The sequence below is a fragment of the Diorhabda sublineata genome, chromosome 7 (genome assembly GCF_026230105.1).
Source record: "Diorhabda sublineata isolate icDioSubl1.1 chromosome 7, icDioSubl1.1, whole genome shotgun sequence".
NCBI classification, from domain to species: Eukaryota; Metazoa; Arthropoda; class Insecta; order Coleoptera; family Chrysomelidae; genus Diorhabda; species Diorhabda sublineata.
In genome coordinates, this window is record NC_079480.1 from 33807868 (window position 1) to 33822241 (window position 14374).

A 14374-nucleotide genomic window follows, 5' to 3' on the forward strand; every position below is an offset into this window, starting at 1 on the left:
AAAGTAGATTCCATCAGGAATTGACATACAGAAACATCCACATAGACGTGGTGCCACTATGCGGGTACATGTTAGAAAAAGCTTGAAACAGAATCTCACAAGAAGAGGCCAAAGATAGGAGACATTATTATAGATATCAGCACGCCATCTACTGGTACCAATCGTAACTAAATTTCAAAGCTACACAGCTCTACACCATTTTACGGCGTCTGTTATAATTCGTTCTAGTGGAAACTATTATGTTCTAGATATTTCTGGAGGAACTTGACTGTAACTAGATAGAAGTTTCTACAATGTTCTAGAATTATTGCTGGAGTGTATATAAGGAGCTCACTATACAAGCAATACGGGAGAATTGATTTGCAATGTTTTAAGTGGTATAATAAAAAAGTATCTAGTGAGAAATTTAACTTTAAATCCACTACATACATGTACAGTATAATAAAAACTAAAGGTAATGTGGTTTTTGAAGTTTGGATAAAATGAAATTGTCTGAAAATTAGAATTTTAATGTCGAATTCAAAGAACACTGTGTACTTGAAAAATAATTCAACTAAAAGTAATTTCAACATTTTACGTAACATTCGAAAGCGATTAAAGTACAGAAGTTATTAAATATACACTCCGGAATATTTATTACGGATATATTTACTTCGTCTTGAAATATTTCGAAATTTATTCGCATTTTCTAATACTAATTATTTACTGCTATAAGTCATTCAATAGTTTTGGTAATCTTATAAAATCGCGATCCTCTTGTTTTTTTTTAGTTGTAGAATATTGAAAAATCATCAAATTTCTTCTAAAACTTTCTTTTTATAAAAAAATATTCATGTTTCAGGGATATAAATGTTTATCTAAATGCACCAACACTCACAATTACACTGTCTGGCATTTCTATAACCAAGTTCAGGGTCTGAAGATGAACTAATAACTCGACTTGTTTAACACTGAACTTTCCCACTAATAAACGAAATGAATTTGAGCGGGAATCTTTACATTTATTCCTAGACTACAAAACTATATAGTGGGCTGTAAGAAATTGGCTTTTTGTTCTTATTTAAGCTAACATTTAGCAATTTATATTTCGGTCCGGCCATATTTTAAACGAACTATGTGCTCCTTAAACCGGACAATAACGGATCTCTTAGTCTGTCCAATATACTTCCCGTTATAATCAGCTAATTTCATATATATCACTCTTCCAAATTTGGTTTTTTATCCTTAGGATTACCCAACAATTGTTTCAATGTATTGTTGGATTTATAAACCAATTTAAAACCCACTCTGTTCAATATTCCTTCCAACCTCTTTGTATAAACAGGATTGAAAGGTAAAATTTGCTGTGGTGGTAGTCAAGGAATAAATGTGAAGATTCCCGCCAAGGAGGTTTTCCCGCTGGAATTAATTTTCGCGGGCGAAGGTTTATTAGTGGGAAAATTTAGTATAAAACAGGTAAGTCAAATTATAAGGTTTTAGTTTCCCTTCAGTCTTTGAAGACGATAACTTGGTTATCGAAACGCGCGTCATACAAGGTAGTGTAAACAGTGGTGTTCAGTAAAAATTGTTTACCGTTTACATATGGACACTTTTTCAGCTTTTCCCTCATTCAAGACGGTTCTCCTTCCATCTACACTCCATGTTATGCATAAATAAAATGTTACTAGAAGAGGAGAGGACAATAAAGAAAGGGTTATAGTATTGAGAAAAGTACAGGGTAAAAGAAATGGAGGCTGATCGCCTTTGCGATGGTCTGATCATATCAGTCACATTCAAACTCCTTTATGTATCGTTACACCAGATAGAAGAGGAGAAGAAGAAGAAGGAGACAATAACAAAAGGAACACAGATAATCAAAAGAGATCATAACCTTCATGTCAGAGGAAACAAGCAAAGATAGAGGTTAGGTTAGGGTTATCTTGCGTGGGTACTTCGAGCTAAGGGAGCGCAAATATATTTGAAATTTAGTCCTACAACAGACTGTTTAGGATTCCCTGGACTATGAAGAGATTTATTCATTGGAGTGTAATAGACTACCATCCACATGCATGAAGAAAATGTTCCCAGGATGAGGATTGAGAAATATGGAAGGAGACAATTTAAAAAGGTGTGGAGACATTCCAAAGAGGTCACGATTTTAATGCCAGAGATAGAGGTTAGGTTAGGGTTATGTTTCAAATAAGTATGATATAACTACGTTTATAAATGTTATATACGACTATTAAAGTTAGAAACTTTATTTTAAGAGAAAAAAAATACATTTGTAAAAAATTATTAAACGAGTTATGAAAGATTACATTTCTTCCATGAAATAATTGAAATTAGATACTTTTTCGATTTTCCAAAGCTAGAAAAGAACAAGGGGCCACATTTTTTTAATACAGTCTAAGTAAATCTAGTTTACCTAAAATTAAATCGTACTATCCAACCAAATGTTTTTTTTTTCATAAATCTTTTGAAAAAAAAGAATAATAAATAAATATATCCGTTTGGAATATATTACGGTATTTTTCAGGATCGAGGTATAATGATAAAGTAAGCGAATGTAAAAATATAGTCAGATCATAAACTGGCACAGGTGTTTCAACTTGTTTGATCTATATATTGTATCTGAAGCATATCTTATCACTTTATATATCTAAATTCTACTATCACAATTAACAACAAACATCAAAGTAGACTAGAGTTTCGAATGGAGTTGACTCAAGAAATAATAACAACATTCGAGTTTCGCTACCCGAATATCGAAATGTTCTCTTCAAAATACAAATCACGTTCTTTTATTGTGTTCAAATATCAACATCGAGTTCAAGTTCGACTTTATCTTACTTTTACGAATAATTCATTTCCAAGCAATATAGTTTACGATAAACCGACATGTCTCTATACATTACATCTATTAAAAATTTTATATTTCGGTTAAAAACAGTGGGACAATGGGTATAAGACACACCAATACTTCAAAATTCAGTTTCACAGGTCTTTTAACAGTTGGAGATAAAATTTAACGTCAACCTTCATTCTTCAGCTAGGCCAAACTTCATGTCGTAGAATTTTCAGATCTCAAGAGCATCTCACTGATGTTATATCAGTTGGAAATCTTCTATATACAAGTTTCAAAATAGTTTCTTCTCTCTATCTTCTTAGATGACCGTTTTTTTTTCATGTTATATAAATATGTGTTTCTAGTTAATCCAAAAACTTTCTTAGAATCTCTATTTCAATTATTAACATCAAAGGCAGAAGATAAGTACTAAAGGAACGAACACCGGAAAAACTTCAGATGAAATTCAATTTTTAGCTTCATTTTGGAACATTTCAGTGTTCTATCAACAGTTGGAGATAAGATTTAACGCCAAACTTCATGTCGTAGAGTTTTCAGATCTCAAGAGCATCTCACTGATGTTGTATCAGTTCAAAATCCTCTACATGCCAGTTTTAAAATTGTTTCTTCTCTCTATCTTCTTAGATGACCAGGTTTTTTTTCATTTTATATGAATGTATGCTCTAGTTAATCCTAAAACTAAGAGAAACCAAAACTGTCATCCTGCACTAGACTTTTATAGATCAGGAGCTTCTTAGTCTGTCATTATATATGGTTCTCGATTTCTTCTGAATTTTGTGCTTTAGTTCATTTTCTTCAATCCTCATACTTGACCAGATAATAAACGGTGGAAGAGGAACCAAAACTGTCATTCGACACTAGAGATTGTATAAGGGAAGAGATGAAGAAGATATTTGGGTCACTTTTCACTTCGTAGCGTTCTCTGATCAACATTGGAACAACCTACCATTGGTCTTTATACACCAGAAGCTACTACTCATACCAATTTCATTATCTTCTTTCTGTTTGTCATTTTATACTTCGAGATCTTAATATTTCCTCTGCGTATGGTATTTTTAGCAAATTTCTTTTAATTAGAACGAAATGAAACAGATAACTGAATATATTTGGGGCAAACTTCATCTCCTAACTTTCTCAGACCTCCGGAGCACCTCCATGTTTTTATCAATCGACATACACTATAGTGACACCCGGCAAAATCAAGATATTTTTCGGTACCTTGAATCATTAGAATATAAAATGTAGTATTTTAAGATGAAAAGTTGAAGTTATTTTTATCTGAAATATCCACTGTATTTAACATTTTATCAAAGAAGTAATTGCCGAGGAAACGAATCATTATTTCATATCTATGAAATCTACTATACTAGTAACAACATTTTACAATTACCAAATGAGATAGATACCATTTGATTTGATTGTCGAAAATTTCAAAGACTTCAACTCTTTTTTAACACATATTTATAACTAGGTAGCTCAAATTTGAGTATACACCATACTCTTATTATTTTTTTTTGGAGAGATTCGGTTTCCATTTCGTTTCAATAATGTTGAAACGATTAATCATGGGGTTACAACAATCGGCCGATTTCGAATCTACTGGGCGTCGCTGTATTCACCTTCTATATTTGCTAGGCGCATTTCAAATTCTTTTCCGAGGGCTGTTTTTGCCTAAAAAATAATATTATTAAAATACACTTAATATTTACAATAAATTGAACCATAATTTATTTAGTTGCATTGGTAATTCATAGAAAAATTTAAAGAATCTACGGATCAGTAAGTACTATTACCAATGCTCATCTGATCTGACAATATAAAGGAAAAAAGAGCGAGGGTGAAGAGACTAGATGGAACAAGGAATGACATAATTAGACCCAGATACAGCAAACGACATGGACAAAGAGGAATGAACTGGAGACGGATCAAACAGGAAGCAAATGATAGAAGAGAAGGAGCAGATCCAGAAATAGCAAAAGACATGGAAAAAGAGGACTGAACTGGAAACTGTTCAAACAGGAAGCAAATAATAGAAGAAAAGGAGCAGATCCGGAAATAGCAAACGACCTGGACAAAGAGGACTGATTACTTAAGAAAATCGTGCAGGATATCCAGAACAAAATGAAGATATACGACGAAGAACAGGTCGAGTATACACGAGAAAATACAGACTGTGGTACCGACAGGTGGCCGAAGAAAGCATCGATGTATCAACTGCTGACTAGAAGAAGACGAGGAACACCCTCGACTTGATCTAAATTCTCACAAAACTGGAGGAATCCTACCAGTCATAGATTATGTTTCGTGGGGTAGTTTTGATTTTCCAGGAAATCTATATTTAAAAAGATATTTTGCTCAAGTCTTTGCATCTCATTGTTTTTTGTCTCGCTCCCCTATATTCATACTTTAGGCTTTTCTTGAAATAGGCAAGGCATTCGAAGAGTTTATTTTTATCCCTAGCTTACATAATCTTATCGTCCTATAGTTTTAAAGTATCATTTCATGAAGTTCTTCAAACTTCTAAGCTGATATGGTCATAAATATTGTCTTAGGCTTGGAGTGCTTGATGCTTTAGCCATGTTGTTGTGACAAAAGGTCACAGTAGAGCTCCAGTTCACAATAAGCAGTCTTACTTCCTCATCACCCGGTATACCCTGCCATTTTAAGGTTAGTTTGTGTTTGTTGGTTAATGATTCAACACTTCCAAGATAGTTTAGTGCTTCCAAGACCGCTTGGGTATCGGAGAGAAAGTTTAGAGGTTAGATCTCCATCTAACCACACCACTAACAACTCCGCTTCTAACGATTTTGTTAATGGTACGAAAAAATGTTTGATCTAGTTTTTTACGCTAACTTCGACCTATCTGTATACCAAAAAGATGCTTTTGGAGTTTACGGAAGTTGATCTTTATCGAACCATTATTGGCGGAAATCGATTAGAATGTCAATTATCCTACAAATAATAGAAGAGCGAGAATTTCTTAATCTATATGGTAGTATTGAAGGGAAATGATCAAATAATATACAATGTTGTCAGATTTAACTGTAACATTTCTTTTGGGAATTTATTCAGTTATATTATCGAGTTAATAGGTAAATAAAAGTTTTTGTCTTACTTTATCTCTTTGTTCGGTTAATAATTCCCTGACGTGTTCGTGTTGCCTTTGCAATTCTTCTTTACGATTTTCGAATAATTGTCCCAATTTTTCACGTTCGGAAACGCCCCTTCCTACGACGGCGGTAACCGCCTCCCTTTTAACGCGTGTAAATTGTTCCCGATTTCGATGTTTTTTAGCTAAAGCTTTAACTTCTTCTCGATGATCAGCTTGAAGTTTCCTCATCAATTCCGAAGTTTCTTTCTCGAATTGTTCCTAAACGAAATAATTGAAAAAAAAATGTATAACATAACCTAAAAATTTACCAACTAATATTCACCTTTAGTAATTTCAATTGATTAGATTGTGAGGTTTTCATTACTTTTTCGGCTACATTATATATGACGTCGTGGTATTTTTCTCTAAGTTCTTTTTCTTGAGTAACGAATTCTTTATTTACGGCTAATAATCTTTCCGAATGACTTCTCGGGATCGATGGTTTTTCACCTTCGGCTCCGCTATTTTCCGGACCGTCCGTTACACTCGTTAACGGTTCCGCACTCGTTGATTCCGTGTAAAACACAGCGCTAACTCTTTAAAAAAGAAGAATACATCGATGAATACACTGGATTTGAATAAACAAATTATCGAAAATTAGCAAAACCCAAGAATTTTTTGAGAAATTATAACTAAACCAATTCTATATAATCCGTGGAATTACAGAAATCGTTACAAGAAAAAAAGTCGTGCAGGGTACAATTTTCCAAGAATTGCTTTATATAACTTATTTACAGTACGTTGTGACCGTTTTCATAGAATTAATTACTAAGATTGCCTTTTTTTTACTTTCTAGAATCGATTTATCGAGAAATCTGTTGTGCATAAATAGGCGCTTGTTTATCAGAGAGTAGTGTAGTAATTTAATGTGATAGTGAATGGAACAAAATGGTAAAAAGCGGCGACTTTAAATAAATTATACGAGTTAGTGGGTAGTTGAGTTTTAGTGGATAATTTAGTGACTAGTTTAGTGTATAAATAGATAAATTAAGTAAGTATCAATTCACCTCACCGTATAAAATATAAGAAAAATTTTTATTATAATAAAATAAATATTATGACATGACTTACATATTTTTGCTGGATAACCTCTTGACGAGTTTCATATTGGCCAATTTGGATTTTTTTTCCAAAAAGTCGGTCGATTTTTGCGAACTCAAAGACATCTTCTTTTTCTCGTGTTTCCTCCTTAAATTTTCCAATTTTTTTTCCAATTCCAATTTCTTTTCTTTAACTAATTTATTTTCCAACAATCTATCCAACGATTCGGCCACTAATTCTTCGATTTTTTCATCCTTAATTTCAACCGATTTTGAGGTTACGTTATTTTCCACGGGGGTTGTTGTAGAAATAGCGACCGGTATAACGGGTATTTCGATATCGGTCGTAGATTCGACGGATATACTTCCGGTAGTTAGTGAAACTCTTTGTACAGGACTACCGTTTGTCGTCACTTCCTTATTCATTCTAGTTAACGTATTCCTTTTCTGTTCTTCGGTTCCTTCCGCCGGTTCCATATCGTCGGTTAATACAGAAAGTTGTTGAGCGCGTTTTTCTAAATCGCTTTGATATTTGATCGGATTCGCCAAAGCTTCGGCAAAATCTGACAAACCATCGGGTACGTAGTCCTTGACGACTATTTCTAAAAATAGCGTAGCCAACGGCAACGGTTGACCCATTTCTGTGCGTAAATTGACGTGTCGGTAACCAGGACACAGACCGACTACGGGAAGAATTCGATGGCCGATGAATTTACCGGATTCTTCATAAGCTACAATTCTAATTGAAGCTAATTCTGGTAATACTACCTAAAATATTTAAATCCAATTACTTCGAACAAAATTATATACATAACAATAAGAAATTTGTCAAAAGTTCATAATCCAGTACAATTTATAGCGTTAAACAAATAATAAATATAAATACAACCGATTTTAATTTAAGAAAATCATAGAAAATATGAAAACGCTTTAATTTGGACAAGCTTTATATAATTCATCCCACATGTAGTCGTCGGGAGTAGAGCTTGGAACGACTCCATAAGATTACCGATTGAGGTTAGGTTATGGGATAGTAAGACATCGATTCAGTGGCACCATAAATCTGTGGTTGTCGATTGAGGTTATGGGATCTTAGATATTAGTCTATTAAGTTTAATATATTACCAAAAACGCCGTTTTAGTCTTATTTTCTACCTACCACATTGGGTGTTACCCCAAACACAGTAAAAATTAATACACGTCATAAAACGAGCAGTGATACCAACCAGTTGAAATTTTGTCCCCCAAGCATATTTTGAAATCTCCTAAATTAATACTAAAATACCCCAAGATTCTTTTTTGTGATATTCTAAGTTGATTACACATTTTTACCTCCGATTACCATTTTTTTTACCTCCGAAAAAATACCCTTATTCAAATGTTTCTCCCTACATTTAGGTAAAAAAATCCCCAGCTGGCATCACTGAGAACGAGTACGACTTTATATTTCAACAACGTTGCCAAACTTTGAAATCAATTGAAAAGTTTGCTATGGGGGAATGTAGAACAATTAGGTTGTGTTACGTTTAGAGTTAGGTACCTTTTTAAAAACGAACGGATCTTCGTCGTAAACCGGATTGATTCCATTATTGGGTATAACTTTAGTTCGGAATCTCTTTCTGACAGTATCGGCGGGCAAACCGTACATTTCTACTTCGACGTAAGTCCCTACTCTCTTATCTGTCAGGAATTGTCCTGATATCACAGTTATTTTCACAGTACCCGCTATGATACCGTCGACCGTCGATTCGGCGAATGGATAGAATCTTCTATCTGTGCGTCGCATAAATTCCGGTTTTAATAAATAACCGCATCTGAAGTTGTATTCGAATATTCCGAGATTCAACTGCATGGCTAAAAATCGAAAAAAAAAAAATATACCATTATCTATAAAACCCCATAAAATATATAGAAAACAGCTGTATACTAACCGAAACTAATAGTTTAGTTTTTTTGTTTTGCGTGGTTGCTGAGCATTCCAAAAATAGATATACGTATGTTTTCTAACCTCACATTTTTTAAAATGGAAACAAGATATGTTGAAGAAGACGACAAGTTTGGTGTGTCTAAAATGCTCCAATCAATTAAACAACTGATCTGAATGACATTTGGTTGGTTGTTAAAACAAAAGTAACTAGAATTACAACTTGAAGTCATCAAAAGTAACTAGATTTCTTACTAGATTGCAACTAAAAGAGTCCAATAGTAACTAGATTCCTCCCTATACTTGCAACTAAAAGAAATTGAAGAAACTAGATTTCTCCCCAAAAATTTTATCTGGAAGCATCAAGAGTAACTAGATTATTCAATGGAGCGACTAGATTTATCTCTAGAATTGCAACTTGCTAGCACTAAAAGGTAATTAGATTTCCCTGTGGATTTGCAATTTGGCAACGTCTAATTTTTTCCGTAGATTTGCAATATTGAAGCATTAAAACCAGACTTACAATTAAAAGAGATTGAGTAACTAGATTTTTTCAGAAATGTAACTTGGAAGCACCAGAAGTAACTAGGTTTATTCGGAGACCAAAAGTAACTAGAATTGTAATAGATAAGCACCCAAAGTAACTGTAGTTACAGTGTAAAGACATTAAAAGTGAAAAAAGTGAGTACAATCTTAAGTATCAAAAGTATTTAACTTCTTTCTAGAATTGCAAGAAGCAACAAACGTAACTAGACTTTCAATATATCAAAAGTAACTAGATTTCTCCTTAAAAATGTAACTTGGAAACATTAGAAGTAACTAGACTTTTAATATAGCAAAAATAACTAAATTTCTTCCCAGAAATGTAAACTGAAAACATCTAAAATAACTAGAATTTTCATATAGCAAAAGTAACTAGATTTATCCCCAGAAATGTAACTTGAAAACATCAAAAGTAACTAGATGTTCTCTACGTATGACACTAAATTATTAATGGAAGTTGCAGTTGATCAAATTAGTTTTTTCTAGTTTGAATTATATGAACTTTGATGTTGAGAATATTTTCTTTTACCTAAATCTAAAGTTTGATAATTTAAAGCTACCAATTGACAACCGGCGTTCCAAAACACCTGCGGCATAAAATTCGAGGAATCGAAACGTGTACCTGCCGGATACACTCTACTTAATTGGTGTTTGTTGTAGTTGACGAATTGAATGGGATATTCTTTAAGTAAAGACGTCGCTTGTTTCTCGTCGAACGATGACATTTCGTAACTTCGATTTTTTTCTAAAAATTAAAAAAAAAAATATTAAGATATGATGTTAAAAATATATTTACGCTTTTTTACTTTTGGCGGATTCGAAGCTCGAAAAATGTACCGGTTGCACGTAATTGACTAGCGCCGAAATTTCCGCTCCGGCTTCAGTTTCCGTTGCCGGAGTTTTACTATCACTTCCGTCGGCGTTTCTTTCTGTCGGTATATCGGCCTCTACAATCTCTCCGTCGTCTTCGCTCGAAGAATCTTCTTCTTCCGTACCCGTAGATTCCTTAGAACCCTAAAAAGATATTAAATAATAAAAAATATTCATTTTTACAAAACTTAAACATGAAGAAACAAAGATAGAGAGTCAGAGAAAAACGTATGAGAGAAAGAAAGAAAGAGATAAAATGACAGATTGAGACTGGAAGAAAGGGAGACACATTATGTAGGCAGAGAAAAAAAGAAATAGATAGGGACAGACCGAAATAGAAATTGAGAGAGACAAATACATAAAAAGAGATAATAAAGATGGGGAAGACAAATAAAAAGAGAAAAGCATAAAAAGAGAAAGACATAAAAAGACAGAATTGAATAAATATTGTGCGAGAAAGAGATAAAATAGTGGCAGAGAGTAATAAAAAGAGTTATGGATAGGATAAGGTATAGAAAAAGAAAGAAAACACAATATTTTCACCTGTCTAGTTTGAAGAGAAGGTGCGCGCTGCGCAGTAGCATCCCCATTAGTCCTACTCTCAAAATTTTCTTGTTTTTCCACACTTTCAACATGATTATCAGTATTACAAACATTTTCGGCATTTTCAGTATTTTCCACAGTTTCATCCGGAACTGTTTCCGGTGCTGGAGTGGCAGTTCGTTTGTGATGATGATGATGGTGTTTCTTTTTATTCTTTATTATGATCTTTCTCTTAAGCATCGAAGGAGGAGGAAGAGGAGTACCTGCAAAATATATCATATCATACCATATATATATATATACATATATATACGAACCCGGTTCTAATTTGTAATTTTCTAATGGGGTTTCTAACAACATATCGCCGAATATTTCTCGACAGTAATTAGCGATTTTGGCTTGCTGACGGGGATTGCAGTGATTTTCGAACGATAGCACCACGGGAAAATCGGAAGTTTTGAAAGCGCTTTCGGCGATAGCTTCTAGTACTTCTTTAGCCGATATATCAGGTACAAAAGTGTAACCGTGCACGATGACCGGTTCTTCTATTCGTCCGTTCCAAAAATCTAGTTCGACACATCTGAAATAAAAAAACAAATCTTATTACAAGCGTTGAACATAACCTCAAACACAACATTTTGTTATTTCAGGACAATTGGACGGAATTAACATTTGATATAGGAGATCCTTTATACAACGATAATAAAATCTGGTTTAATGAATTCAAAAGTGGTCGATGTTCATTCCAGGTAAACATCGATGCTGTGCTTAAGGTGATAACATCATTATGGGATATATACCAAAAGATTGGGACATGTTTAGATCAGTAGCAAGAAGATACATTATTTGAACGTGAGAAAATGTGTACCAGTTGGAGCCGGTTAAACTGTCCAAAGCTCGAAAAAGCCATCAACTGACTAGGCCGTTGTATATTAAGAAATTGGGTGTTAAGAATGGGGCCAAATAATTTTCTTATCGGAAGTCATTTGAAAAATTAGGAAAACGTCAAAAAAGAATCAAATTAAGATCAAATAATTATTCTTCAACAATATAGTTCAGTCCTTGTTTGACATGATTTTTTTTTGTTCCCTACAATTTAAATATGGTAAATGATCAGAAAAAATCAGTTTTGTTGTTTTAGAGTAGAAAAAATGTTTCAAAATTAATTTTTGGAAAATATTTGGAAAAATATAAATAAATTTCTTTAATTTCTTAGACCTTTTGATATGTTTATGTTTCTAACTAAATATTCTTGACTTTAGGTTTCAAATTTTTTTTTATATTTTGAAAATTATTAAAAAATAAAAAAAAAACTAATTTTGAAACAGAATAGACCTAAAGTCAAGAACATTTAGAAACATACAAATTTGTTTTTTTATGATTCGACTAAAAATAAAATTATTAATAAATAAATAAATTTGAGCCAATACTGTTATATCAATATTTTTTGGAATATTTTGAAAAATAATATCGGTTTCGATGGTTTATCTAATCATTAGTGAAGAAATAAAAATATTATCAATATTTGGCTTTAAAACTAATACGATTTTTTTGATCGCATTTACAAACAAACATTTTCTAGAACATTCGAGACTCGATAATCTAGAACAATCGCGCAGGATCTGGAATAAAACAAAAACAACAGTTACAACGATATTTTTGAAAATATTTTGTAAATGATTATCTTACCTACATCCCGCTAGTAGACATTGTCGATACATTTCCGCGCTGGATTTCCCAGTTAGCTGATGGCCGGTCAAATAAGTATTATGAGAAGAATTTATGAAATAGTGCGCCAAAGGTTGATCCATATCGTGACCCAAATCGAATTTAGAAGCTGCCATTATGTTGTTATCATCAGATAAAAGATACCTAAAAAATTGAAATCAAAAAATATTTACAGATTGTCCCATAGTACACGTAACAGTCTTTTTTAAATATCCGAAGAATTTTGAACTCGCTCCAAGGGTTACAGATACGAAAAATGTCGATAGAAGTATACAGAATGTCCCATTGAGAATATAGAAGTAGAAATTATTGTTTCCGGAAAAACCACTAGTCACATAGTGAGTCTGGCGAGTAATCTGCAAACTAAAAACTTCCAGATGGGCAAAAAGGTTTTTAAAGCGAAAAAACTTGTAAAAAAAGTTTTTGGAACTCAAATAATCGCTATAAACATATACAGAACGTCCCATTGGGAATAGAAACTAGATAAAATTTCATTAAAATGATATAATTGAACAAACAGATCGAATATACTCGATACACTGTGCTGAATCGACTGAGGATTAATTTTTACGTTATAAGGAGAAATGAAAATAAAAAAAAAATCAGTTTTCACCTAAGGAATCCTTCGAAGGAAAATTGTCCTCTTTGGGCGTTGTATTTGTTCGGTTCGTACAACGCTATAACATCTTTGGCTCTAGCAGCGTCGGCGTAAGGATGTAAAATTTCGTTCAAACGAGGATCTCTTTGTTTTTTATTTAAAAAATCCACAAATTGATTTGACGTCATTATCTTTTTGGGCCCCACGCTGAAAAAATCAAAGGACAATGTGCAATTGTAATTTTCTTATCATAACCACGAAGTGGAAACGATAAAAGAATACTTACATATCGTTAAAGACTTTTTCGACTTCTGATCTTTTCGTTAGTTTAACGTAGAAGTCGAAAAACATTTCAAAATCGAATTTTTCCGGATTTATAGTGTCGTTTTTGCCAGTTTGAAAACCCAAATTTTGTAATATCGATTCTATCCTCTTCTTGTCGTCCTTATTTTGTGCGAACATTTTTAGCACGCTAAATCGAAAGCAAACAATCAATAAATGAACTAGTAGTAGTAGTGATAAACTAGTAGTGAAAAGTCACAGTTAAGAAATCACAATTAAGTCAAATCTTGATTACAGTTAGACCTGTTAAGGAAAAGTAACAGTTAAGTCCACCTCTAGCTTATTAGCTGGGAACTAGTAGTGAAATATCACAGTTAAGAAATCATAATCAAGTTAAATGTCGGTTACAGTTAGACTTGTTAATAAAAAGTAACAATTAAGTCCATCTTTAGCTTATTAGCTAGGAAATAGTGGTGAAAATCACAGTTAACAAATCGAATTTTGGTTATAGTTAGAGCATTTACGGAAAAATAACAGTTAAAATAGCCACTAGCTTGGAAAAGACTTTATAGTTTATTGGCTGTGAACTTATAGTTAAGAAATAGATAAGGAAAAGTAACAGTTAAGCCCACCACTAGCCTGGACAAAACTTATTATTGGTTAGGAACTAATAGTGAAAAATCACAGTTAAAAAATCACAATTAAGTTAAATCACATTTATAGTTACCCATGTCAATGTTCTAGAGAAAAATCACGGTTAATTGAAGTCAGGGTAACAGTTAGGATACGCAATGTTGTAGGCAATAAATCGCAGTTGAGACAAATCACAGTTAGACCGCGTCAATGTTAT

The 14374-nt window shown here is 33.0% G+C and overlaps 1 protein-coding gene across 1 annotated transcript in view; it reads right to left on the bottom strand.

The window, feature by feature from the left end:
* Positions 1-464: 464 nt before the first annotated feature.
* The window catches only part of LOC130447161 (1-phosphatidylinositol 4,5-bisphosphate phosphodiesterase classes I and II), a 46968-nt gene continuing 33058 nt past the window's right edge, over positions 465-14374 (bottom strand). Inside the window, exons 5-16 of the mRNA XM_056783853.1 lie at positions 13529-13714; positions 13258-13449; positions 12606-12788; positions 11234-11496; positions 10917-11179; positions 10310-10517; positions 10033-10248; positions 8577-8890; positions 7068-7804; positions 6280-6532; positions 5961-6215; positions 465-4516 (exon numbers count right to left, since the gene is read on the bottom strand). Coding sequence (XP_056639831.1) covers positions 4442-4516; positions 5961-6215; positions 6280-6532; positions 7068-7804; positions 8577-8890; positions 10033-10248; positions 10310-10517; positions 10917-11179; positions 11234-11496; positions 12606-12788; positions 13258-13449; positions 13529-13714 — 3145 coding nt within the window. The 3' untranslated portion in view covers positions 465-4441. The remainder of the gene's footprint in view (positions 4517-5960; positions 6216-6279; positions 6533-7067; positions 7805-8576; positions 8891-10032; positions 10249-10309; positions 10518-10916; positions 11180-11233; positions 11497-12605; positions 12789-13257; positions 13450-13528; positions 13715-14374) is intronic.